This window comes from Aythya fuligula, chromosome 8 (assembly GCF_009819795.1).
Source record: "Aythya fuligula isolate bAytFul2 chromosome 8, bAytFul2.pri, whole genome shotgun sequence".
Taxonomy (NCBI): Eukaryota; Metazoa; Chordata; class Aves; order Anseriformes; family Anatidae; genus Aythya; species Aythya fuligula.
In genome coordinates, this window is record NC_045566.1 from 31,008,433 (window position 1) to 31,036,428 (window position 27,996).

A 27,996-nucleotide genomic window follows, 5' to 3' on the forward strand; every position below is an offset into this window, starting at 1 on the left:
TACCATGTCCTCATCTTGTGTGGTTACTTCTGCATTTTATCACTGTAGCTGAACAGCATTGCTTTTGGAATAGACAGATTTCCTCCTAGATATTTTAGGAAGGAATTCTGATGTTTTAAGGTTAAACTGAAAGGTTTCAATGAATCCTCCTATTTTCTTGCATTACCTCTGGTTGTAACGGTGAGCCAGCCATTTTCATTTTGAAAATGATCTTTCATGAACCAAGTACCCAATTCTTAGCACAATTAAAGTAAGCAAGCTACAACAGCATAAGTCTTGGGACTGTCTTGGGCCCCAGTTATATTCCTCCTCACTTACCTGTTCAGATTTGTATAGGTGTCTTTGCATTAGGTGGAAAGATACACCTTTACATACTCCTTTTCTTTATAAAGTAGAAGTCAAGGGTGACGATACAAGGCCACAGCTGTGAGCAATGTGTGGCCAGTGATGGTCAGCACACTGCTGGTTTCTCAGCCTTCCCCAGCTGATGTTGTGAAGTACAGTGATTCACCACTAAAAGTTTTGTGGCAAGGTGATAAAGAGATAACATGATGCCATGTAGATAAACAGACGATTAAGGGCTAAGGCGGGTCAACATGGAATACTGATAGGGAGGGCTTCGCAGAGGTGCTGTGGTTGTTTCAGGGCATTACTGTTTCAGACTTCAGCTGACATCTCAGTAATCCCATTTCTGAAGTAGATTTAATAAAATGTGAAAACACCTAAAATATTTCAACAAGGAATCTAATCTAACTTAATTCAAAATAACTCAGTAACTTAATGTGACAACTCACAATAAGTTTATGCAGCTAGTGTCAGCAGCCCTGTGAATCATTCTAACAGTCTGCAGGCAATTTTTCTTTGAAAGCTTTGTATTGAAAATGTACAAGGGTGTGCTGTGTAAATTGTCATGTAAGAAGACAAAGACCAATTTTCAGTTTCATTTGAAGACAGAATAAAACGCCTAGGAAAAGGATGTAATGACTCATGTAAGAGTAATCACGGTTCATGCAGGGCTGCCCAGCTCCTAGTCCCATTACTGAGCACCCAGTCGTGTTACTAAGGAAATTACTACTGCTTTTCTAGGTCTTATTCATAAAACATGACAATGAACCATGACATTACTTCCTGCGTAATGCCTGTGCCTGAAAATTCCCTGAGATTTTTCATATCTGTCAATGTATATGTTATGACTGATGATTATGTGGTAACTGATCTGAATTTTTGGCATGATATTTTGGAGATTTTTCAGTGAACTACGGAAGATATGGTAGAAACAAGACCTTTTCCTTTATGTAATGAGGAAAATACTAGTGTGCACTTATGTAGTGTGTTTCACTCGATGGTCTTGTGGTACTCAGAGACATGGTTTAATGGGTAACATTGGTGGTAGGGGGATGGTTGGACCAGATGATCATGGAGGTCTTTTCTGACCTTTATGATTTTATGACAACTGAGAAAGTACTATATGGTCTTTCCTGTGAATATATTTACCACTGTGATGTACGTTAGAAAAAAAACTTACAGGAGGTAAGTGGATTCATCAGAACATTAGAATGAAAAGCGTAATACAAGTGTCTCAACTCTTCTTTCTGTGTTCTCACTATAATTATGTTTTTCTTGCACAGGACATAGTGAGACATTTTGTTGTCCAGGACAGGATCACATTCTGGCGGTATGGGTTCCTTTCCCCCTCTCCCTGCTCTTCCCCTCCCTCCCACAGCTGTACATGTATTTTGAAGAAAGATTGTGCCTGAAATATCATATGGGAAATCCCCATAGATTGTTCCACATGGCATGACATTCTGGAATCTGCCACTGTGGCTGAAATGTTTATCGTTTATATTGATTTTCCTGTCCTTAGTACTTACCTGATTTTGCACAACTGGCAGTGACAAAAGCTACCATCACAGCTTGCCATCAGCTATCCCAGATTTGCCATCTTTCCTAGTTCACCAGTATCTCAAATGTCATTGCATTTGGGAAAACCTTTGTTGAAAAAAAAAAAAGTGGGTTTAGACCTCATTTTGTGTGAGAACAGTTTGAATTTAGATTGTAACTTCAAGATTTTGTTCAGTATCAGTATAATGTTATTATGTTCTGTAATTTGGGAGGAAATACATGTAGGTATGAAGGTGTCCACCAGCATGCCACCAGTGGTGAGTGAGATCCTGCCACAAGGGAGTGAATCCTTCGGGAAACTGTCATCTTTTATTTTTTTTTCTAAACTTAACTGTTTTTGAAGTAGTTGCTGTAAAAGGGGCGTGGCACTACCAACGGTAATGTTTTCCTACTGCTCACGCCTTCCTTACGGAACCAAAGTGGAGTTGCTATGGGGAGGAAAGCACCAGTCAGAAATGCCACTGTGAGCTTCCTGTACTTTAGAACGTTAGACAAATTTATTTTTCCATTCTTCTATTTTTCTCCAGTCTCTTCTTCCTCTACAACATATTGGAGTTCTCTCTACATGTGTATATATATATATATATATATATATATATATATATATATATATATATATATATATATTCTTGTATTAAACTAACCATTTTACTTGAGTTTTCTTGATTTCTCAGACTTTTCCAATAAATTTAGTCTCCCAATTCTTAATTCTGCAACATACAGGATGGCTAAATAGTCTTAGCTTGGACTGATAGGAGCAATCTGCCACAGAGAAGGCTGTGGTGTGTACATGTACGCATGCACAGGCTGTGTTCGGACGAAAACAAGCAATAAATGGGATTACCTGGGGAAAGGAGATGGGTGATCTGAATACATGTCTTAAAGGTGATACTGAAAAGGTAGAGGGCAGTGGGTTGGGTCCTTGTGGATCCGATGTCAGGCTGTGCTGTTCTTCAGGGCATAAAGAGAACTTGGCGTTTGTGGTTGTGTGAAAGGAGAGGGCAATGGGTTTGTTGTCTACGGCCAGTGTGTTACTACTGCCTGATCCTCTGCAGGTATTTGAGTCTTTGTGTTAGAAAGTATGTTTTATAGCACCAGCGTGTTGTACAAATATCTTCATGTGACGTGGTGGGATGAGGGGAAGTCTGCTAAAGTCAGTAACGTGGAAAGTGAGCAATGACACTCCCAAGTGTCCGTCAGCGGGGTGCATTCGGGAAACTGTTACTTCTCGCCTCGCAACCCTGGTTTAGCGGCAGAAATTACGGCAGCCAAGTTGTTAAACGCGTGAAACAGGGCCCGGGGAGGTGACCGCATGTCAGCGCCCGGCGTGGCGGGGCCTCGGAGGGAGTGGCCGGGACCGGCAACCGCCGCCCGCCGCTGCCCGAGCCGGTCGCAGCGCCCCGGCCCCGGCCCCAGCCGCAGCCCCAGGCGGCCCGGCCGCGGCAGCAGGTGAGGGGCGTCCGGCAGCCGGGCGCGGCGCCCGAGGTGAGTCCCGCGGAGAGGCGCGGAGCCGGGGCAGCGGAGGGGCGCTCGGGGGAGGCTGCGGCGGCGGCCCCTTGGGGGCGGTTGTCGCCAGCTGCCGCCGCGGCGGGGCGGCTCTCCGGCACGTCCCGGCTCGCCGCCCGTGAGCTCGCCCCGAGCGCCCGGCACCGCGACGGGAGCTGGGCTGCGCCCGAGGGAGCCGCGGCGGTGGGAGCGGTAGGTGTGGGACGGCGCCTTGCTCGGGGCGGAGGGCGGAAGGCTGGCACGCCGCCACGGCCAAGGGTCCGGCGGGCAGCCCTGGCCCTGGCCCTGGAGGCCGTGAGGCGGCGGCCCTCGGGACGGCCGGGCCTCCGCCCCTAGCGCGGGGTCCGCGGGAAGCTGCCGAGTGGTGCCCAGCTGCAGAAGGGGTGCGCTTGAGATACCGAGGTACTTCGCCGAGGACAGAGAAAGGAAATACTCTTCGTATTGACTTGTTCTTTTTTTCTCTCAGGCGCTCGTATAAAGGCTCTTTTTTTTCTGTCCAAATTTGCAATTTAGATAAGTTGGTTGTTAGTTCAAAATAATAAAGCGAGTATTTGCTGCTGAAAAAAAAAAAATTAAATATTTCGTTTGCAGTTAGAGTCATTTTTTCTTCTTTTTGGTACTAAAATCGTGGGAACAGAGCAGCAAGCAAAGTAATAAATGACTTCCTATATGAGAGGAAGAATAAAAGCTTGTATTTTGAAGCTTTAGCTGAAAAAACACTTAGATTAGACAGTAGCCTTGGTGACATTTGCTTCTGCCAGCAAAATGGGAATAGAATGGTTATTGCAAGTTAAGGCTTCAGGATTACTGGGCTGACTGGTTGGGCATGTAAGTTTCTGAGATGATTTTATAGTATAGGCCAAATGATGAGGTCTGTACGTGTTTATTCTTGAGAACTCTTCAGTGATCACTTTTTCATGTTCTGCATGCGTTCTGTTTCACGAGAGTACTAGTTATAAAGCACATTTAAAATATATTGTCAGATTACAGTGCAAGGATGTATGCGGGAAATGATGTGTGTATGCATGTATACAAGGAAGGAGAAGGAGAGCAAGAAGAGTTTGATGACTCAGGAGCCTTTGGAAGCACTGACCTGTCTGTAATCTGGTGCTGAGTTTTTGATGTTTGACAGACTCATGTGTTTTCTGATAGTAGCTTAAAGCCTTTGAACTATCGTGTATGCTTTCTCAATCTATTTCTCCTTATCGTAACAGGCTGTAGGTTATCGAACCTTAATATTCTTCTCATAGTCCTGCAACCTGTTTGCTATAGCAGCTACTGCAGAAGTTTATCCTGTTTAAAATACAAACAAAATAAAAAACATAAAATGCAGATTGTAGCCATTTTAGGAGTAGAAATAATCTCTCTTTTATTATACAAATGAAAAAGACTACGTTGCTTCTTGGGAAATAACATGTAATCTGCCTTCAGTTTATAGCAGCTTTATTTTTGATTTCATTTCTTCCCCTAATATATTAACTTCTGTGGCTTTTCAGTCATGCTTTTTGTGTTTCCCTAAGTTTTTCTATTACTACACAAAAAATAAATCTGAGGAAATTAAATTTATCTTTTTTTTTTTTTCCCCCCTGAACTTGGCTTTCTTTACCACTGAAATTGATTGCTTTCTTTAGTTCCCACATGGATATCCATAGCACATGTAAATGTACCAAGTAGCTCAACGGCAAGAGAAGAGTTTTATATCCCCACTCCTGTTACTGTTTTGGAGGGAGGGAGGGAAGATGGAGGAAACTTGTATGGAAATGTACTGTGTCAAAAGTAAGTATGGTTTTCGTGAAAGTTGACTACATCCCATAACAACTAGAGAACATAAGGCAGTTTTTGACTGGATGTGTTAAACCATTTTCAACCCTCTTAGCTTCATAATATATATAATGATAAAACAATGGTAAAAACTGAGTCAAGTGTTGTGCCATGGGTTATATAAGCAACAGGTATAGACTTCGGTGAGTCTGAAGTCCAGGGGATTCTCCTTGTTAGGAGTAAGGCTTTGAGAGAAGTGTGAATCTTTTAATGTCCAAAACTGATGTAGTTATAATGTAGAGTTTTGAGATAGCTTGAGAGTCTGATTCAGAGCTCAGAAATTGCTTTTCAGTTCCCTTTTATGAGACTTCCATTAGCATGACCATGTACTTGCTCTGTTTGTTATGCTGTTCACGAATCTCCGAGGCCGAAGTGGAGATTGCTTTTCCTTCCTTTACCCTCCTCCAGCGTGCTGAAACAATGAAGTAGCAACCATTGGCACCAGTTGCGCTGTGTTGTGGGTTGGGAGGGCCTCTTGTTCTTGTACCTGTGTCAGGTTGAATGGAGCTTCAGAATGCTTCAGACTGCAAACTGCATCGGCAAGTATGTGAAGACTGAGCTGGAAAGTTTGTGTTTGCATCCCAAAGCTAAAAGGACATAAACAGAAGAATTTCCGTATATTATTTTTGAGCAAAGGAAGGTTTTTTTTTGTTTGTTTCATTGTTTATGTGGTTCTTTTTGGTTTTGAGCAACGATGTGAAGAGACGCACACCCCATTGGATTAGATCTTGGTTCATGTTTGGTCTTGCCCACCAGATAGGTATTTTATTCTGTGTCTGATCTCATATGGTTTCCTAAAGGCCATGTTGGTTTTAAAGATGACTTAGTTTGTGTTCCCTCATTCCCATTCACAACAAAAAGACAGGACATACCACAAATTACCTGGAAACAGTTCATGCCCTCCAGTTCTCTGAATGCAGAATCCGACTTCTGCCAATTATACTTCTGCCTTATACTTTCCCTAATTACAGACTGAAGAAAGAGAAATTGCACTCTCTATAAAAAATATCAATGTGGACTTTTAAGTTACTTTTGGTCTCTCCTTCCGCTATAATTTCTACCATTTCCATTGTTGACTGCGTGATGACAGATATTTTAAGTTCACTGTCTCTTAGGGAGTAAAACTGCCAGGGGTTCTATCTCTAGCAAAGTCAAACATTCTTTGAATCATACGTTAAAGTATTTGAGATATTCCAGAGTCTTCAGCTGAGGAGGCTTCCTCCTGCAGTGTTTACATTGAATACAAGAAAAATGTATGGACAGTTTGGCAAGACTTTTGTTACCAAGCTAATTGTTGTAATTCTTAGTTTACATTTGTGAAGAATACTTAGTATAGGAGCAGATAAGCAAGCAGATAAATTTGTATAGAGGTTAGCAGACCTGTTTGTTTTGGTTTTTGAGGGGAGGATTGCTTGAAATATTGTCAAAGCTTCTGTGCCCGTGTAATTGTGGCTAACTGTATTGCAAGTTTTTGAATGCCTTGAGATTCTTACGTTTGGGACTCTAACTCAACTCCTCAAAACAAAACTCAGATGTGAATTTGAGGATTGGGTGTTGAATATGTGAATTGGAGGACGTTATTAAGGGAGTGAGTTACGCGGTACAATGATTAGGACATAACTGAGGGTGTCTGGTTCGGTTTTCTTTAAAAAGGGCTTGTTAGGAGGGGAGGTTAAAAGGAGAATAATGTACTTCAGGAGATCATCATTCATTTGGTGAAAAATTCCGAGATCAGATTAGAATCCTATTGGATTGATGTAATTATCCTGTGATTCAATTAGGAGAAGGGACACTTACCTTCCTTTGTGGATCCTCAAACACATGGTGACTGAGAGTGTACTGTCATTGTAAGCCTATCATGGACTCAGCTGGTATCAGCTATTAAACTGAAGTGTCTGTTGTTTTAAAGTGTCTTGGTTTTGCTATCCATCCACATGAACTATCGTGTTTCATAGTGATGATCTTGCAGAAAGGCCAAGGAAAATCTTGCTGAATGGATAAAACACTTAAATAGTCAGAATTCAGAGTTTCGGAGGGTTTTTTTTGTAAACCAATAAGAAAATATTATTATTAAATACAGAATCTTAGCAGCTCCAAAATAGGAGAATAACAATACATTTATGCCATATGAGCAAGCTAGCCTCCATTTTTTAGGCCATTTATAAATGATGATTGCTTCCTTAATACATTAAACACAAAAAGGTTGAGTTTTCAAATGATTGTGTGAATTATAAGGAGCTTATTCCCTCTCCTCCTCCCCCACCCCCCATATTGATTGAGATCAATTTTATAATTCCTTTCTAATAAATTAATTTACAAATTAATTTACTGGAAATAAGCTCTGTCATTCTACTCTAGCTAGGAAATTGTAGCCTTGTGGTAAACGTTTGCATTTTAGAGCTTCCCCTCTGTACCAGTTGTTTTGCTTAATAATAGACACAATACAATTATAATACAAGCCTGGCTTTATGACACTTTTGTTTTGTTTTGAAAATAATTATTAATACTAACCAGCAGAAACTGTGTCTTCAACGCACTTGATAAATGGAGAGGTGACTTAGTATTTCACATCAAGGGACCATATGATGATTTAAGATAAAGATTTTTTTATTATGATTATTTTTGGTGAGCATGTGGTTTGGTTTCTCTAGGGTTTTGAATTGTATTTGGATCTACACAACTAACAGTCTGACTTCTTTTTAACTTCTCAGCTCTTTTCTACTCTTTTCAACAAGAAACATTACCGAGGTCAAACAGATTCTCTCTCAGACCAGAGATGCTATTTCCAGAGGCTTTTCTACTAAAGTATATAGCAGCTCTGTTTAGAGTCTTGGCAGATTTGAAGATGAAAAAAATCATAATCTAAGCGTTTCTTATCATGAGCGAACATTTATTGTAGGGCCTTCAACAAGGGAGAAATGGGAAGGGGTTTGTGGTGGATGTCTGGAAACTTTACCCAGCCTGTGAATCTCTCTTCAGTGCAGCTGACAGAAGATAGCAGAATTCTTTCATAGGTTTGACATCAGCTTTAGTGTTACTGTAAAACTAAGCCTGTTATGATAGTCTCTGAGCAGAAATAACAGTAGTTTCAGTGCAGTGACACTTTTGTAGTCCTTGTTGTGCTGAGGCTGGAGAAGGGAGCAGGAGAGTATAGAACCAGCTATGTTTTTGTTGCAGCACCTGTACATTTCTCCAAACCAGAGGAATTCTTGTGTAGGTTTAAGAAGCTGACTTCCAGGCTGTTGGACCTTCGAGGTACTACTCTTTTTTTCTGACATGAAACTAGACTAAAGTCAGAACAGATTCTTTCTAACTTCTATCTCCAAAAAGCTTTCCTGGCTTCTGATTTCATATCAGTCTGTGCTGCTCATGCACTTTTTCCAGTTTTCATAGGAGACACCTGGTTGACTAGTACCTGGCTCAAATAATGTTGGATTGGATGACTTTACGACGTTCATTCTATAGAATAGTTTTTGCAGTCTAACATACCTGGATAGGATAAGGCAGCTTGTCTTCTGAAGTAAGCTTTTTTTTTTTTTGAGGATGAGTACAGGGATCTGTTAATGTGCCTGAAGTGTTTGTCTCTGAGAGTTTTTTGCTCATGATAACAGAAAAACCTGTACTGTACAGCAGGTTACAACAGATGGTACAAGAGACTGACAGCTATGCAAATCCCTAATGTCAGCAATGATTTGAGCCAGCAGTCTGTGCATGCTGCAGAAGAGAATTCCAGTAATCTGTTGCTGCCCTTATCTCTCGGGTAGAGCCCTTTAGTTTTCAGCTTGTTGTAAATATGTGACCAGTTCTCTGCTAGATTTATTACTTGAGCAAGACTTTTCAGGAAGTATTTCCCTCACAGTGTGCCAGCCACTGGATTTAGAAGTGTCCAAACCAAGCTGTAGAGTGCCCTCTTATTTTTGCCTAAATGCTCTTAAAATTTTGCTTTTTGTTAATGATTCTAAGTTGATGTCTGACTCCTCAGAGGATGTGCGTAAGCAAAAAAGGAGGAACCTCATACAGAAAAATGGAGAATAGTTCAGGGTCTGGTGTTGCATATGTGCTCAAATCAGTTGTTTTTTATTGTGATTTCTCATGTATGTAAAAGTTAGTATGCACATGCTTGACACATGCAGTTGGGAGCAAATGTGACTTGATTATAATACAGCCTACCTCTTGAAGAAGCTGACTGCCTTAAAGCAAAGCAGAAGTTCGGTTTTAAGTGCTTTTGTTAATTGTGGTATTTAATTTCCATTAAAATGGGGCTTTGATTGATGTCCTATGATTTTTATTTTTATTTTTTTTCCAGAACCAAGAATGATAGCTGCAGGGAAATTTGCAAGCCTTCCCAGAAATGTCCCGGTGAATCATCAGTTATCATTAGCTTCTTCCATGGACCTTTTGACCACCAAACCTTCACTAGCTGAGCAGCACTCAGACTCCTTTCAAGACATCTCTATCCATGGCACTCTCCCCAGGAAGAAGAAGGGGACAGTTCCCATTAGATCCTGTGATGTATTTAGCCACATGGGAACGTTACCGTACACCAAAACACACCGGCAGCAGCCACCTTTTATACAAGATGTCATAGAAGAGTATCCTCTACCAAATGGAAAGAGCAACAAACTCCATGCCAGGTACTTGTAAAACCTTAATTTACATTTGCTTGTTGCGTAGGAATTATTAGATATTTCTCTAAACCTCTAAATGTCTAGTTAGTGGTACAGATGTTTCTTATAACTTTGAGTGCTAATGGAAGTTGATTTCTTCTCATGTACTCAGTTTAGCTCTTGATGGGAGGAGACAAACACAAAAAAAAAACAATGTGAAACAGGCAATATTTGGGATTGTGTGGGAATCTGATGCATAGATTTCAGGAATTCTGAGAATTTCTTTTTTGACTTAATATCTCAGGCTTTAACATAATTTCCCTTTTCCAGTAAGATCAGTAGTCAGTATGGGCTGTCCAATATGAATGCCTGTTTAAAATTACCTTCTATGCCACTGTGTTTGTGGCACTTAGGGATTTGGATATTTAGATATCTGTGGAGCTTTTCAACAATAATTTTCAAGGACTAGGTATTGCCTCTGAACCTTTAAAAGGTATAGCATTGCTATACTGTTTCCATGGAGGAAACTTTTAAAATAAACTTTAACTTTTTTATTTAAACTTTAAATAAAGAATCAGAAATCACTGAATTGCTTTGTAATGGCCCTTTGGATTGTTCTAACAGAGCAGTTTTAACCAGAAAATCAAACTGGTCAAACTTGTTTTGGATTTGAATTCAGTGCTTACAGGGATGAAGTGTGGAGGAAAGGAGAAAATGGTACTCTAGCTGCTTCCTACCTAGAGCTGTGTGTGAGCTGTTGTTCTTGAAGACTCTGTATAACCCAAAGTACGCTCATCAAACTATTCCCATAGTAGTCATTGCCTCACTTCTGACTCTTGAGAAGAATTCCATGACTCTTGAGAAGAATTCTCAAGAATCTTGAGTTCTGCTTTCCTAGCTATGCTTTCTTTCTGCTTTCCTAGCTATGAATTCTGCTTTCATAGCTAGCTTTTGTTTTGGGAATCTGTCTTCACCACCAATATTAATTGCCACAGAAAATAATTTTGCGATTAGCTTTGTTTGTTCTGATATTTAGGTCTATAAAATGGGGACATTTTTTTCAGCTAACATAAGAAAACTTCAGTGCAATATAGTGGATCTATTAAAGGCACAAAGTTGAGTGAGCGTCAAGTTGTTTGGGTGACAGAGATAAAGGTTGAGGAAAAGGTAACCGAATAACAACTTCTGAAAAAGCGTACACAGTTTGCTTCTTTCATTTATAGGATATGTTCTCAAACCTCATGAGAGAAGGAGAGTTCTAATTATATGGGGTTGCGTGTGTACAGTGTTTTTTGTTTGTATGCTTTTGCTTGTGGCATACGAGATCAAACTTTCTCCTCACTTGAAAATAAATTTTTCTTCTCTATGTCCCTTTTACTTGTGAAAGAAAAAAGGACCTCAACATGTTCAGTATTCTGCTGTCAATGACCTCTGAGACATACCTGCTTACACAAACTGACTTCTTAATATAATTTACTTCTTTGATTCTTGTACTTTTAGAGAACCCAAGCAGCCATGGTTGCTGCTATTAAAAGAATATGATGGTATACGTAGAAGTTTTCTTACACCTTCCTTCCCAGGAGCAGTTAGTAAACATGATTTGCAAGAGGTGTTTTTTCTCTTGGGAGACTAGAACTTCTATATTAAATATAGAATACTTGTAACTGGTAACTTTCTTTGTCCTCTGAAGAACACCTCTGCGCAAGCTGTAAGAGTAAGAACAGAACGCTTGCAAGGAAAAGGTGAAGAAGTTCTTTCTAATCAGAATGAAAACAAAGCTTTTGAAATGATAAGGAATTCAAAGGATGTTGTCAGTCTAGCCTATTCATAGAATTTGCATATTTTGAGTCATAACAGCAAGTACTGTTCCTGTGTTTGATTTTCCAGCGACTTTGCTAAAACACACACGTGATACTATGTTAACAACTGCTGCCTTTCGCTTAATTTTAACAACAGATCTTTATACAGTCTGCTCCATATCCTGACAGCCCAGTTACATTGGAGCAGGAGGTACTGTTAACTTGACAGCAAATATGCCACTTCTCGAGTCTCCTTTGGGTGACTGTACCATTTGCTAGTATATTTTAAAAGAAAACTGGGAGAACAAGTCTGATTTTCCTGTGGTAAGAGTTCTGCTGTATATGCTAAGGTACATGTATATTCTAACATTTACACTCAAATTGAAATTAGTTGAGACTGACAGTATAGGGAAGTCCACATTACCTTATCTGTGTTTTATGAAACCAGCCCTGTAATAGTTTGATTCTTGTAGGGACATACATATAATGATACAAGGATATTCTCATTAGGAGTAAGTCAGCCTTTCATGGCTTTAATGCTGTTTACAAAAAATGTGTGAACACGTGTTTTAGTCAAACTTCTGATGCATTGTTCAACTCTGGTGCTGTATTTGGCATCAGCACACCAGAACTAACAGTCATTAGGACTGCAGTGTTCATGTGCATGCGGATCTGGTTATGCTGAACTTTGACTCAGACATGTCCATAGCTTTAAGCTTGATAACATCTAATTTTAAAAGCATAATTATGGTAACATTTTCAATAATTCAGAATGAGTAATATAGTCTTTAATCAAATGTATTTTATATAAATAAACATACTTATTTATATAAATACATAATTTTGTGTTACAAAAAATAGGACAAAGTAAGTTAGTAAGTTTGTCCTAAAAATAGGACAAACAAAGTAAGGAGAATGGGGAATGAAGATAATAAATTGTATGATTACCTAATGGAACTCTTGATTTCCAGAAACGTCTGTCTTATGTGACAGCTAACTAATTACATTGCTCTGTAGCTAAGATGGAATATACATGTATGTATAATTGTTTTTGTAGGATTATATTCTGTTGGGTTTTATATTTTTACAACCAGAAAAGTATGTCTTTGTGGAATTTTTAGATTTCTTCTGGATTAACATAGAAAAATATAATTCTGATGTACAAAAGCATTCTTCTAATGTTTTGGTAGCTACTTCATGCAAATGTTTCAGGAAAAAAACAAACCACACAAGAGATGAAGATGAAAAACATGATAGTCACTTCTGAAAACTTGGAAATAGTATTTTGCCGGCTTTCAGTAAAGGAAGATTGTGTTCTCTGTTTGGTTTGGGAACTCACAACTGTGCTAGTTTGTTAAGAGGAAAAAAAGCTTTATGAGAAAGACTGTATGCAGTTTTTTCACGTCTCTTGGAAATAATTCAATGGCCAAAATTAGAAGTAACTGAGCACTTGAAAGCTATTCTGTTTTATGAGAGAACTCTTGTTTTAGCTTGTATGTGATATTTTTTTTAATCTGATATTGACAATTAATCCTAAATAAAACAAAACTGGAATTTCCCTTTGATACCTGATCCATAGCTCACCCATGTTTAATTAGCTTGACCTTGTTTTATGATGTCTTTATTTAAAGAAGAAAACCTTCAAATGCATATCTGTTGGTAGATTTAAAAAATATGTATTTTTTGTATTGTGTATCTGCTGGGTGTAGGGCAGGTAAGGGGTAGGTTGGGGTCAGCTTCATTCTTTCACTGAGAAATTGGGCAAACCATCTGTAACACTTTCCAATGCTCACTGAACCCTGTTGCAAAATATCAAAATGTCAAAAACAACCTGTAAACCTGTGTTTATACACTAGCCCAAAGAATCTACGTACAAGCACTAAGAATGCACTTCGTGGTTCTGAAAGTATGGTAGGTGTATCCAGCTTTATATTTAGCCTGACTTCAGTCTGTTTCAATTTGAGTACTGATTAGGAGACTGTTGTTTTTCTTGAGTCAGCTCTTTTTTTCCCCGCAATTTCAGATGAAGTGCTATCATCTAGCATTGGACTTTCTGTTGGCCACAGTTGAGTTATTTCAGACAAGATCGGTTTATCTGGTCATTTAGGATGTTCTATATAATATTTCTGATCTTCAAGGCTCTGCACATTGAGCTGGATAAAACTTATATAGTTCTCTCAAATATGTGATAACATCTTAAATAACTGTCCAGGGGGAAAAAAAAAGTTCAATTTTAAACTGACTACTACCACTGACATTAGTAGGATAACTTATCAACAGAAGCTAAAGAGATTCACTGTCCTCTGCAGAACTGTCCTGGTGAGTAGTACATTTGGAAGTTAGCAAGGTGTTGGTATTGAGTTATAAAGCCATTGATGGATCTTAGGTTCTCTTTGAATTGTTGTTTAAGGTGAGGAGGAACTTTTTATAAAGCACATAACTTTTGAAGTAAAAATAATTGGTTTTGGTGTAATGCTTGACATTTCCTCTTAGTATGTGCTTTATTTTCCTGTAACAGACCTGTTACAGACTGTTTGTGGTTGTGTTTTTTCATGGGAGTAAGACAAGCATGGTAAATTTAGAGCTACTGGAATATGTTTTTGACTTTCTCCCATATGCAAACAAATGCTTTTTCAAAAGGAAGGGTTCCTTAGAAGTTGCCAAAGCTTCGTGCTTTTTGTTATAGAAGTTTCCCATTGTTTTTCTTGATCTGACCATTCACATGTACACCTGTAAATTTCAGCTATGCTTTCACAGAGGTGGAGCTTAGCCATCCACTAATGCTGATAGACAGTTGTGGTAGAAGTGATGCTCTGTTGTATAAGCAGAGAATACCTAATGTTCTCTGCTTATATTCAGAATCAGATCTTCTTAGCCCTTTAACTTTCGGGGCTCATTTCTGGTATGGCTCATCTGCCTTCCCTTTCCAGCCCCTCAATGTGTTGTGTGGACGGATTCTTCTGCTGCCAATTATGTACCAAATACTGTGTTGCTTCTTCTAATGGTACTTCGTTTCACCATCCGTCATCTTACCTCCTGTCCACATATAACCATTTATTTTTCTTTCCACTCCTTTTATGCTGTGAATAAAGTTCTGCTTTCTATGATTACTGCAGGACATAACAGTACATGGGTACCTGCTGTTAAGAACACCAGTCCTGCAGATAAACATGATGCTTTCTTTTTCAGTTCTCTTTTTAGGTATAAATTACATAGCAAAAAGGCAACTACATTTCTCCCCCCCAGCTGTGCTTAGGTATTATATTCAAATATAAATCTTTTTGAAGGAGGGCAGCAATCATTTTAGAGACATTCTTTTCAAAAACACGATAAATGAGAAGAGAACATGTCAGTGTTGTACTAGGGCAGCTGTGCTTATATTTGTAATTATGGTGGACCATTTCTTTATGAAAAGTTTTACTAACTGTATGACTGCTGCCATGCACCCATCAATCTGTCGCACACGGGCTGAAACTATAATTTGTAGCTGTACTTTTACTTTCCAGCAAGAAGTGTTTGTTAGCAAAACAAGCTGGCCTCTGAAAGTATTGTAGTAACTACAGTTTGTTTGCCATGTGGTGATAAGGTTGCATGTTTTTGGAGTTCTGGGCTGAGTTTGTTGCAACTCAGCGGGGCACACTTGTCAAAATACAATCTATTTTGAAGAGGAGGAGGGGAGATGAGCAATTAATTGTAATATAAGGTTACAAATTTTTGATCTGTAGTGTGGAGGAAATCAATCAGAAGAATATACCCAGTGGATGTCAATGTCAAACAGAGGAATATCTCGTGTATTGTTGATGCTAGCTCACAACGTCCTGTATAGAGAAGTGTCTGATACAGTGAGCTTCTTAAACTGGGGTAAGAGAATAGACAGGGAGGAGAGCTCTTCCTTCTTGGGATTAACCTTCCTGTGTTCCAGTTCAAATACGCGTTTCTGAAAGACACATCAGCCGCATGGCAACTGTGCTTTGTGAATAATTTTTTTACATAATTTACATGAATTTCAGATGAATTGGAAGAATCTGTGATACTACTGAGTGTGTGACAATTTTTTGAGATTAAGTGATTTAAAATTGTTTAAAAAAAATCTGAATAACTGGATCCTGAACAACTACAGTAACTAAAGCACTGACTGTAAAGAATTGCCAGCTGGAGGTATAAATCAACAGATTACAGCATATATACAGAGAAGTGTATAGAAGCAGTGACTGTTTGGATAAGCCATAGTCCTGCTGCTCAGCCACTGCTTTCACAACATTGTGACAGTCCTGGAAAAAGAATGTTTAAGAATAGCTCTAAAGAGCAAAGTTTTGGCTCTGGGACTCCTCAGAGTTAAGGAAAATAAAAGAATAGAAGTGCCTAGTTTGGGGTTTCGTGGATACCAGTACTGTATGTGGTTCAGAAGTAGAGAGTGACTTGCAAAAAGTAGAAAGCAGTAGATTTTCTGCTGTGGTAGAAAGTAGATTTTTCTGTGTGATAGGTAAAATGCAGCAAGTGGAAATGGTGAAAGCAAATGGCTAACAGCATTAGCTCTGCAGGGGCGTTCTGAACAAATATGAATGAGTGAAGATTTTATTTAATTCCAGAGATGATATTTTATCTTTTCCTGAGATTTAATTAGTGAAGATTCCCTCCTGTTCTTGTGTGAACTGCAGGTCATTATGCAGTTAGTCATAGAAGTTTGCACTTGTTTCCACTGGTGTTTGAATGAGTCATGTCCATAGTGTTGTGAAGCTGTAGACTGTGGAATGTAGTAGGAGTGTGTGTGTGTGAAGCAGAAGCTGCTCAAGGATAAAATCACTGGGTCTTTTACCCTAGTTTACAGAACAAATAACATCAGTCTGCAGTATGTATGCTTAAACACAGTATGTTTAGCATGTTCAAACTTGCACCTTCATTCTTAAATAGTTGTGTATTGTTTAAATCTACATAGGTGAAAAGATTTCAGAGACGAAGGAGACATTTGATCCCATTTGATCTCTATAGCATTTTTGTCTACCTAAGCAGCCATGCAACAGCTTGGTACTTTTTTCAGTTTCTCAGGCTCCCTTTGAGCCTGCATTGTCTTCACACTGATTTGTCAGGCATCGGCCTTGGCGCTGTTGAGATTGTTCTTTTCAGCCTCACTTTTTCAACACAGTAGAAAGGAGATGCTTTTGAAAATGTTCCCAGCAAAGGTCACTTTACAGTAAAGAAACATATGAAGTATTGGCAATGCATCCTAATGTTTTTCCTCACAAATAGATTTATAAAAGCGTGGAGTAGCACAGAGCTGCTTCACGGCCATTCAGCAGTTTTCATAAATGTAAAAATTATCTATCTGATCTTTGAATGATGGGGAGGATTTGGACATCTCTGATAATACTGTTGCGTCTACACTTAAATTTTGTTAAAATTAGCACGGTTTCTTTATAAGTGTGGCTGTGAGGATGGCAAAGGCCTGGAGAAAGCAGATGATTAATATGGCTTAATCTTTCCAGGTCTGTTGTTGCAGGGTTCTTCACAGCAGCAATGAGGACAGGAGGTCATGTACAATTGTTGTAGAAGGATGGAGGTTTTCTTAGAATCAGCAGCTAAGTATTAAAGGATATATCTGTGTAAAGATTCTTTATTGAAGCAGTGCTGGAGAACTATTGAATAAACCTCAGAGTACAGAAAAAGAAAGGCTGAATGTTTTTGAGTTACTGAAATCATTGCTATTCTGCAGCCACTGGACTGACTAATTTCTGTTGGGGTTGGACTCTTTTCAGCTGTAGTATTAATTGCAAGTACATGTACATTATAATTTTATCAAATATATTTCTAAGTGACTAGTTATTCAGACTTAAACATTTTCCGTAGCAGATTCTCTTGCTCAGTTGTTCATTGTCTTTAATCAATACATATTTTGAAGCTGGCAGTATGGCAGTATTAGTTTGTCATATCAGAAGTACGATATGAGTAGTTTACAAGGATTTTTTCCTTCCTTTTAACTGATGACGACTGATGTTGACAACTTCAAAAGGTATTTTTAAAAATTCTTCCCACGCATTTGGCTGCCAGGTGTGTTGGGAAGTGGAAGAATATCATCCAATAACATCTGAATTCCATCCCCTTGGAGCGAGAGATTGAAGGGTTATATTCCTGCAAGATCAGCCAAAAGAGAGAAAAGTGTTTACAGGTGTAACAAGGGAGCTCAAGAAAGAATTTATTTTTGGCCAGGGCATCCTTAGAATGGTGGAGGCTAAGATTTTGACGATTGGTTTCTTGTACAGGTGAACTGTTATTGGAGGAGTTTTTATTCTGCTAGTTTCTACACAGACCTTGTGCACATTATGTGTATGATCAGGCTTTTTTTTTTCCTTTCTTTTTTTTTTTTTCTTTAATTCTGTAGCCATACACAGACTGCAAAACAAAACAAACAAACAAAAAAAAAGAGTGAGTCTTTGTTCCTTGCCTCTTAAAATGAGGTGATGTTGGTGTGAATACCCAATATCCCTTTCTTACATTCTTTTTCTCTGACAGACTGAGTATAAAAAGACCATGAAGTCAGTGCTGTGTCATACTGCAACCCAATGCCATACTTTGAGATGCTCTGAAAACACCTGTGTCTTCCAGATGACATCTTTGTGTATTATATGGGATCAGCTTTTTGTCTAACTGGAAGCAGGGCCTGTCTGATTATTAGGAAGCCAAAACGTGCAATAAAACCTAACCTATGAACCCAGGGTTTACACAGTGATGGTTGACTTATGTACTGACTCTGCTTTATACATATTGTAGGTAAACATACAAATGAATGAAGATGTAAAGTCAAGCTCATTATGAAGATTGATATTAGCATTTCTTGAAATCCAACAAAATCTGATGAAAAATGCAAAGCTCAGTCTTGTTGCAAGAAACCTTCCATCATGTTGATTTTGAGAAGTATCAGAGCCTGCAAGTACCTTTCATTTGGTCTGGTAGTTATCTGAAAGTGTATTTTATTTTTTTGTATCATCCAATACAAAAAACAAACAAACAAACAGACAAACAAAAAAAAACAAGGCTGTGGCTTTACCCTTCTTATTAAGATGCCTTACAAGAAAAAAGGAAAAGGCCTGTGTTTTGACCCTTTTTTTTCTGAAGGGTCTTGACATTATAGATTTCTTTTGCTGGGAGCATGTGGCATAAAGGAGTACATTATCATTGCTAACAGAGAACTGAGATTCGGGAGGTAGTTTTGCAATCACTTCCTAGTTATTTTGGCAAACTGCTTAATATGGCCATATTATGGTGAAATTGAATGATAGGAAAATGTAGTAATTAATCTTTACTACTAGTTATTGCAGAAATTTACCATTCCTTGAAAATAAACTAAAATATTTGCACAAAGATGAAAAGTTAGACACCAAGGTAAGGTGGGAGAGAGAGGGGAAGATCTGTTAGGAGAAAGGTGAGGAGAGCTCCAACATGAATATCCTATAATATAAACCTGAGCTGGTCATGAATTGCAGGGTTTGCTACATTTTGCTGTATAGCAGCTTACCAGATTAAGCGTTCTAGTACTTGTGAAGAAATTTGCTACAGCATCCATTTGCTAAGACCAATTTTTTCAAGGCACTTCTGTTGTGTGAAAGGTGAGTGAGTACAGTGAAGGAAATGTAGGCTTCTCTCTCTTTCTCTTGTTTTCTATGTTTTACATGGCAGTAGATAGACTGTTTTGTCTTAAAGTGTTTCTGCCTCTGTAATTTATTTTACTTTGGCTTCATCTGTCATAAAAATCCATTGTCTTGTATCTGAAAATGGGAACAGTAGAGTCCATAGCAAGGCTAGTCTGCAGGAGTAGTTTGTTAATGCAGACCGTGAAACATTCTCACTGCTGAAGTGAGCAAGTAAACTAGTTGTTAGTCTCAGGTTCATTCTTTAGAAGTTTGTTGCATATACAGTGCTGTTAGATCCTTTTTCTGAAAGATTCCACAGCCTACTGATGAGCAAAATTGCAAGGTTTTTCAGAAGTGTTCATTATTTGCACAACTTTCCACGATCATTTGAGAAGAGTTTATGGACTTTGCTGACCTGGTTAAGAATGGCATTTTTTTTCCAGCCAAATTGCAAACTGCTGTAAAAGAAAATACTTCAATTGTTAGCAGCTTCCTTTTTCTTTTTGCTCTATACTTCACTCCTGTTTTCTCTGGTATGTTTTTACATATTTTCTGTGCATATGGTTACCACAATGCCCCTTCTTTATACATTGTCAAGAAAATGTTTCAAATGGACCAAATTCTATTTCCACTGGGATTGGCAGCATTGTTGTTACTTTTCTGAAACTAAACTGGGAATGGAATTTGACCCTTGATAAATACTGGGATAATGTGAAACTGCAACCCGTGCTCCAACATGGACAGCTGAGCACCGTCATATTGCAAGACTTTTAGAGGCAGGGCTGAGAAGCAGGAAAGTTCTGTTCTGTAATGTTCTGCATTAAAAGCCATGAGGGAGCCGAACTTAAAACTGAGTGTAAAACAATAACAGTGTCAAGTGATACACAATTACATTTCAGATAACACAGTAAATTTAGAGACAGTATTCTGAGTTGGCTGATTCCAGTGTAACCCATGTCTACATATCTGAAGCTTATTAATAAGTTTCCAATATTATATCATCAGAACTTTCACTGAACAGGGTTCTCTTTCTAAAATTATAGGGCCTATGTTGTCTGTGTGGCAAACTTGATTGACATAACAAGCTTTCTTCTGTTAGCAATGCTATCATTAGAAGTAACTTAAATGGGAAAACAATACAAGTAAAGAAATAAATTTGAAAGCTCGAGAGACTTCTCCCTTTACTTGATATGTTTTAGGTGGCATATAGCTATTATCAGCCATCTTTTGGAGTGTGTGGTTTTTTTTGTTTGTTTTGTTTTTTGTTTTTGTTTTGTTTTGTTTTGTTTGGTAAGATTGTTTTTACTTCGTTTAAAACTAGATAATGATCTTTATTTCCCAAATTAATTAATAGTAGTTCTTCAACTAGTACTGATTTTCTAGGAGGAATCAGTGGTTTATAAATTAGTTGAAAGTTTGAATAGGCCATCTAGATACACAGGCATTTTTTATCAAGGATTTTAACATGATCTAGTAGCCTATTGCTCATGTGAATATCTATTCAGGATGAGAAATACTTGAACTCACCTTTTTTTTTTTTTTTTTTTCTGTTTTTGTGTCCTTTCTTCCTTCCTCTTGCCCTGTTTTCTTACAGAGATCAGAATATTCTGGATCCTGCTTTGGAGTATGTTAAGGTAAGGTACCAGTTCTTACCCTTCACATATTTCATTCAGTATATAACTAGCACTGCCAGAGTCTTTCCAGTTCTTTGGAGATAAATAGTGCTTCTGTATATCTTTTGTTAGAGATAAACTAATTATAAATGTCAGACTGTTTTCTGCATGCTTCAGTGGACATCATGTTTCAGGGGTAGACTGCATTTTGATACTGGGGCCTCTTTTCTGTTACATGGTGACTTTGATCTTTGTTAACAATTTAAAAGAGTTCATATTCTTGTTTATGCATTTCTTGGGAAGGAACATATCTGCAAAAATTATAAAAATGTCAGGTTTATGGTTTTAGCAATACATTTGCTAACACTATAGTTAAAAATTTTCCTTCTGATCCAAAAAGTAAGTGGAATCCTGGCAAAACTGTATATTCTGTTTTCCTTCTATACAAGATGAGACTACTTAAAATATATAGGTACCTATTTTAGTAGTGTAAATCATAAACACTCTGGAGCATTCATAAATTTTATTCAAAAGTCAGTCCTTGTTTGGCAATATAGAAACTTTGAAAGAAACCTGAGGGATGTGATTCCGTACTGAGAGCCTCTTGTAGTGCTGCATGTCTGTAATTTCCATTGAATTAGCACCTTTTACCATGGTTAATTTAAGTGAATAGTATGTCTTAGAGAACGAAAATCTGGTTTACAAATCATGTCTCTCAGATATGGGATTATTTAATTTCTGGCCTTTTTTCTCTGTGGTTTAAAAGATTCTAATTTTCTATAAAGGATCTGAGAAGTACAGATTATCCTTGACTATAGGGTATTTCTGTAACTATTCCATATGGACATGTGAATTTCTCAGATGTGTATATTACTGCTTCAGGTTAGAGTTGAGGTGACAAAGAGACTAGAGAGCCAATAGCAACAAATTGAATAGGATATTCCAAAGTCAGCTGGGTTCTGCTGCTAGAATTCCCTGTGTGGGTGTTCATAGTTGAGGAGAATGGAGGGGTGCCCAGGTTAGAGTTGAGGCTGATAGAACAAGTAAACTAGGAGAAACAGTAAGGCAGTGTTGGGAAGGGACTGCCAAAGGAAAGTGCCAAGAATTAATTTGCCTGTGGGAGGGGTTGTCTGCTGGACCTTCAGCCTAGGGTTGGGGCGGAGGAAGGAGTTAAAGTTTGGAGGAAGAGAAGAGGAAGACCAGAACTGGAAGGCCCATGGAAAAGGGGATGTCAAAGGACTCAGGGGACTGCTGGTGAAATTCTGCTTTAAACATTGGTTAGTTCAGTGTTGCAAAGTCCCCTGGGAAGTCCTGGATGGACCTTGGACCTGGCCTGTTAACCTGTCTTGCCTGAGGCTCACTGGACTGTCACAGGACTTGTCAGTGTCATCACCCTCATCAGCGTGCTTCTGCCTTGGTACTCTGGGACTGGACCTTACTGGGGAGCTTGCCAAGGCATACCTAGTCCCCTTCAACTGCAAGACAGCTAGTTTTAAACTTTAAAATAATTTAAAAGAGGTAAGCAGAGCAACTTCAGATGCAAATCCTCATTGTTTCTGTAGTGATGCAAACATGCTACGTGACGTTGTGGGTCCCGTAAGAAAGGCAATACTTGTTCAGAACGTGCTCCTGCTGGGAGGTGTTCAACATCTCTTCAGAATTGGATTCTGCTGTAAATAGAATGGGCAGAATTAATTCAGCTACAAGAAATAACATGGTTATCTTCTGATTCAACATGCTCTGTTTCACAGTGGAAAGAATATCATAGTGCTTATCACGGCAGTAGTGACTACATGCAGACACTGCTACAAAGGGCAAAGAGACTGATGGTAAACTCAGAAGCCAGTTGTATCAATTTTCTCTTTATGCAAACCTTTACCCTGCTAGAATCTGGTGACAAGAAGTAATAGGAATAGTTCCTTGCATTTAGATACTCTCTGGCTGGAGGAAAGGCAAAATAAATTATTTTTCCTTCTCTATTTTGTTCAAGATACAAGATAGAAAAGGCACGATTATAAAATTAATCCTCTGAAGATGTTCTTTTATAGGCTGCTCTCTATAGATGTGCTGTGGTTTCAAATACTTGAATCTAGAGTACAGCTCACAAATGGCAGTTTTCTGCATCTTGAATGTTGATGTATAAGTTCATTCAGTATACAAAGAGACCTAATTATGCAAAACCGAGTTCTAAGGAAAAAAATGTACTGATTTGCTGGAGTCTGAGTACTGAAGTGTCTGTATGACTTCAACCATTCCTTTGTCTTCACAGTGTTGCTGAAACCATGGTCACAGTTAAATGGCTCTTTCAAAACCCCTTTTATGGTAGAAGCAAAAACAGGCCAGACTGCTTTGAGTCAGGCTGCTAAGTCATGAAAGAGATTTACAGACACAAAGGCACGTTGTACATTCCGTGAGATTTTTACAAGTTTTATGAGCCAAATAATAGATCCATTGGTAGTCTCAGCAGGTTCTTCCCACACCGTGAGTCTACGCATCCACAGAACAGTCTCCTGCAAGGGAGAAAAGATCAAGTGCTGGCAGCTTTGAGTGTGTTGGAGAACTTCTTGAGAGTTGTTTTGATCAAATTCGTGTGAACTGAAGATAGCTTTCTGTCCCATTCCTATGCGCTGTAAATACTTTAGGATCTTCTAGACAGAAGCCTGCACTATAGTCATTAAAACTGTATCACAGCAGAAAGAAAGAAACAGATTTCTCTCTTCATTTTATGTAAGCCTTTTTAGTATTTTCCATGGAAAAGTGCTAATAAGTACAGAAATACTCATCAGAATATTACTAAGGCCTGAGATTTTGGAAATGTATTTTAATCCATTAGAAGAAGAATTACAGAATTTATGACTGATTGTCTGCTGAGCATGGTCATGAGGCAAGTTTATATTTAGATTCATATTTGAAAATCAACTGTCAGTGGTTTAAGGAAGTTACAGCTGCAGAAAAATGCCATTCCCTTGTGATGTTCTACTGAATGATACATGTTTCTCAGCACTATAGTGTTCATTTTTCCCTAGTTTTACTCGTTGATTTTTTTATAAAGCAAGCTGTCATAGATCATATTGCCGTTTGTGACAGCTTTAGTGAACACAACTAAAAATAAAATGCTGGTGACATTCCAACGTGTTGGTTATATCTAGTTTTGCAAGATAGGACAGTACTCTGTGGGTTTAATTCAACTGCAGGGAACTTGGATCCCATGATGAGGTTTATTGATGCACAGTTTGTATTGCACAAATTCGTCGTATTGTTGATGTCAATCACACGTGGGGGCATTTGACCTTCATCATTCTAGTGGCTGTTCCAAGAAGATAACTTGGGAGGAGTACTGTCAAAAGGGAAGTTTGTGTATTCATACATTTAGGAAGGTTTAGAAAAAAATCCTTGTCAGCATAACATGTATTTGCAGTTTGGGAAAGAGTTCTTCCTGATCACATTTGAGATTGCATTGCAAGAAGCCTTTTTTAGACATGGAAATATATTAAAGAAATCCCCACACTGGAAAACTTGCCAAGTACAGTGTATACCTGTTTATGAGCTGCTGTGTATCACTCTCCTGTAGAGACTTGTCTGTTGAGATGCGAGTTGTGACTTGTGAATGGAAAGTTTGTTGGGTTTCTGTGTTGTCTGACTGTTAGACATTAAGTATCTGAGCTTGGAGGATTGACTCACACTAAGGCACCAAATGTTCTTTTTGACCCCGTAAGTCTTTTTTTTTTTTTTTTCCCTTTTGCAACTGCAGTAGTGGCAACAGCATCACAGAAGGTAGAAGTATCAGGTGAGTATTTCAGCAAGGAGAAACGGAGTATGCCCATACAGTTAAGTTTGACTTTAGATGTTGCTTTGTCACTATGGGATTGGTATCCAATTTGAAGATAGTTGGCTTGACTTTGGCATTGGTCTCAATGATGTTTTACTAAGACATTTACATTTTTTCATGTTTCTCTACTTAGTAGGAGCTTATCCTTCACAAATATCACTCCACAGTAGTTACCTCTTGTACATAAATTGTGTAATTCAGAAAGTTAAGATACTGTTAGATCTAATCTAATGTTAAATACATAAATTTATCTAACTCACAGTGAAAAAAATCCTTAATTTTTGAGGCTTGCTGGCTTAACTGATAGTTATACGCTGCCCTCTGCTGGAAAAAAACACTGCACCTGTATTTTACTCGACATGGATACTAAAAATCAAAATTTTCATAATTTATTATAACTTTCATAGTAATAAAAACTCATTTTTTTTTCTGCAGAGGCAAAGAATGAGGAAGAAAGATTTCCACCATCTATGCTTCCTCTTAAATCATAAAAGTTTTTGAGAAATTCTTTATGAGGGTGTCACTGACATTGTTATAACAGATGTTCTAATCTGTTCAGCAGCCCAGAAAATTTTCAAACAAGACTTAAGGATTTGTATATGTAATTGAAATTCAGCAGCTCTTAAGTAGTTAATTGCCCTAAAATCATTATGAGAATCTTGCTCCCATTTATTTGAAGTTAACGCAAACTTGTTTCATTTGATAGAGCAGTTATCTATAATTACACCCAGGCTTCAATACTTTCCAATGTTGAGATTTGTTTGACCCAACAGGCTACTGTCTGAAAAGACGGCCGAGTCAGCAAGTCCATAGTCTTTTGGGTACAAAGTGATGAATAAAATTTAAGATCATGTTTCCAGTAAATATGCAGGAATAGTGATTCTACAGCTGTGCAAGACAATGCTCTTCTCAGTCTGCTGTCCTAGTTCATGTTTCCCTAGTAGGGTGATTCCCAAGTTAGCCTGTTAATGTCTGGGGCTTTTTGTTCTTTCCCAACCCCCAATTCTTGAATGACCTGATTAGCTCTTAAGATCTGGGTTTTGTTGTGGTGGTGGTGTTTTTGTTTGTTTTAGCATACTGAGAGCTGAGATTGTATTTTATTTTTCCATTGTGAATGATAATCCTTATGAATTTAGTCAAGTGGATAGTAACTTTCTAATTATTCTGGCCTTTATTTTGAAGTCTTTTAGCAGTGGTTCTTACATTCTCTTTCCCTGATGCTGAAAGAGTTTAGGGTATTTTGCATGTGCAACAGCTTTTGTAGTGCCTAGTGTGCTTTGGTAAATCTAAAATATGTCTTCTTGCAGCATGCATTCTCTCTAATTGCATGCTAAAGATTAACCTTACATTTAGCCTCTCATTATAAATTTGACCCTGTTGATGTCTGTATTCTGGTACTTGAATGTTATCACTCATTAACTCTTAAATTATATCTGTTCTGGAGTCATCACAAGCTACTGAATGCACAGATATCACAATAAGCTTTGAGTAGAAAACTGTCTATAAAATTACACTACACTATTTTTTCTGGTGCCAGTAGACACTTACTTGATCTTTTCAGTATCTTTGTTAGATCAATGACTGTTATCGAGCCATGTTCACAGATGAGAAATGTCAACTGGAAAAACCTGAATCTGACAGGTTGGGTAGAAATGTTGAGATGCAGAGAAAAGCCTAGCTTTCATAATATAAAAAAAATTATTTTGTCTCTAGAGATCTTGTGAAACTTGGATTTAAGTGAAAAAAACTTTTTCTCCAAAATATTAATGCCTGTGGCCTTCAAATGCTGACAGTTACAGATTGCTATTTATGTCATCCCCAAGTCAAAATGATAGTGTCAGTGAAAAGAAATAGTAGTAGGTGATGAAGATTATTTACATTTCAAAGAAAGGGGTAAAACTAGGTGCTTTTTGTTTTTTGTTTTTTTTACTTTTAAGACATTGTCTAGTTCTTCTTGATTTGTGATTCATTTTCATTGGAAAAGGAGTTATCTGTCAGATATCGTGGTTGTTGAAGGGACGGATCATTTCTGGAAAAAACAGTGCTTTCCTGTGTAATCCCGTACCCAGTCCTTTACACTGCAGTAGGCGCTGTATTCCCTTATTTGCTAAAAAAGAGTGTACCATTTCCCACAAAAGTGCTTCCTGTGGGGGAGAAAGAAAGGTGCTGAATCATACCTTCACTGTGCCTAATTTCTCCCACTTCAACTGTAGTGTACATTTTAAGTATTCTTGGTAAGAGCAACCCTGTGCATGATAAAAAGTGTTTGAAGATTTGAGAGGAGAACACGTTGAAGTAAATCTAGTTGTAAAGTGGATTTAGTTTTCTTTCCATTTTCAATTTCTGTACAAACGCTTGTGTCTATTGACACAAGAAGAAAAAGGTGTCTTGCTGTGTGTTGGCATCAGCTGGAATTCTTATAGCTTACACTAGTCTTTTATATATCTATGTTAATAGGTGTGTACATATATAAAAGGTATGAGTGCAGATAAAATTTAATCCTTTCCATGTGAGATATTTGAACTCTGCAGAACAGAAGAGAAACCTGACTGCAGTCTACCATCTTTAGTGTTGATCTGTTCTTAACTGTTACTGAGCTGTGTCCTTTGTGCAGAATACTTTTCATTTTGGGTTTTCAGTATTGTTCCACAGGAAGTGTGCTTTGAGGATGATAGTTATTGATATGATTGGGTCCTTTTCATTGTCTTGTGGGTGGACTAATAGCAAAGGCTGATTGGCACATGAAAACGTTTATATTTAACTCCTTCATAGTGGCACCTGATTAAGTTGATTTTTAAACATATATAAATACATAAACCACAAGGGGGAGTGAGTATATAGCTTGTTGAAGTCAAATTATTAAAGAACGTTTCAGGTACTCTTCCAGACAAAGTGTATGGAGGTGAAGCTCCTAATCTCTTGGAGCTATGTTTATAGAAACTAATTAGGGTAAGACTGGTATATTGTGCATGTCTGTACAATCTTGCCTCTTTTTGAAATACTGTTTGGCTATAGGTTGGCTAGTAGAGAAGGCAGCAGAAGGAACATTAGAAGTATATTTCAGTAGAGATACCATCTATTAATTTGTGTTCTCAAAGGAGTAGGATTTGCTGATTGAGGTTTTTTTTATGTCAAATACTATTAGAAACTAAGCACCTATGTGAATGAGAGAATATGTTATGTTGGCTATCTAGAATACACTGAGGGCCTCCTTGCCCTCAAATCTTTCCATTAGGAAAATGTTGAAAGGGAGCACATGAGCTGAGGTGAGCTTGCTGCTTTTGTTTCAATTTC

General features: G+C 38.2%; 1 protein-coding gene across 5 annotated transcripts in view; it reads left to right on the forward strand.

The window, feature by feature from the left end:
* BCAR3 (BCAR3 adaptor protein, NSP family member) overlaps positions 1–27,996 on the forward strand; it is an 89,572-nt gene that overhangs the window by 30,104 nt on the left and 31,472 nt on the right. For 3 of the 5 annotated variants that reach the window (XM_032191957.1, XM_032191953.1, XM_032191958.1), the window contains exons 2-3: positions 9,536–9,863; positions 20,855–20,894. In XM_032191957.1, coding sequence (XP_032047848.1) covers positions 9,544–9,863; positions 20,855–20,894 — 360 coding nt within the window. In that variant the 5' untranslated portion in view covers positions 9,536–9,543. Of the gene's footprint in view, positions 1–3,317; positions 3,388–6,685; positions 6,697–6,911; positions 6,918–9,535; positions 9,864–20,854; positions 20,895–27,996 lie in introns of those variants that run through there. The other 2 variants (XM_032191956.1, XM_032191955.1) reach the window with 2 other exon arrangements.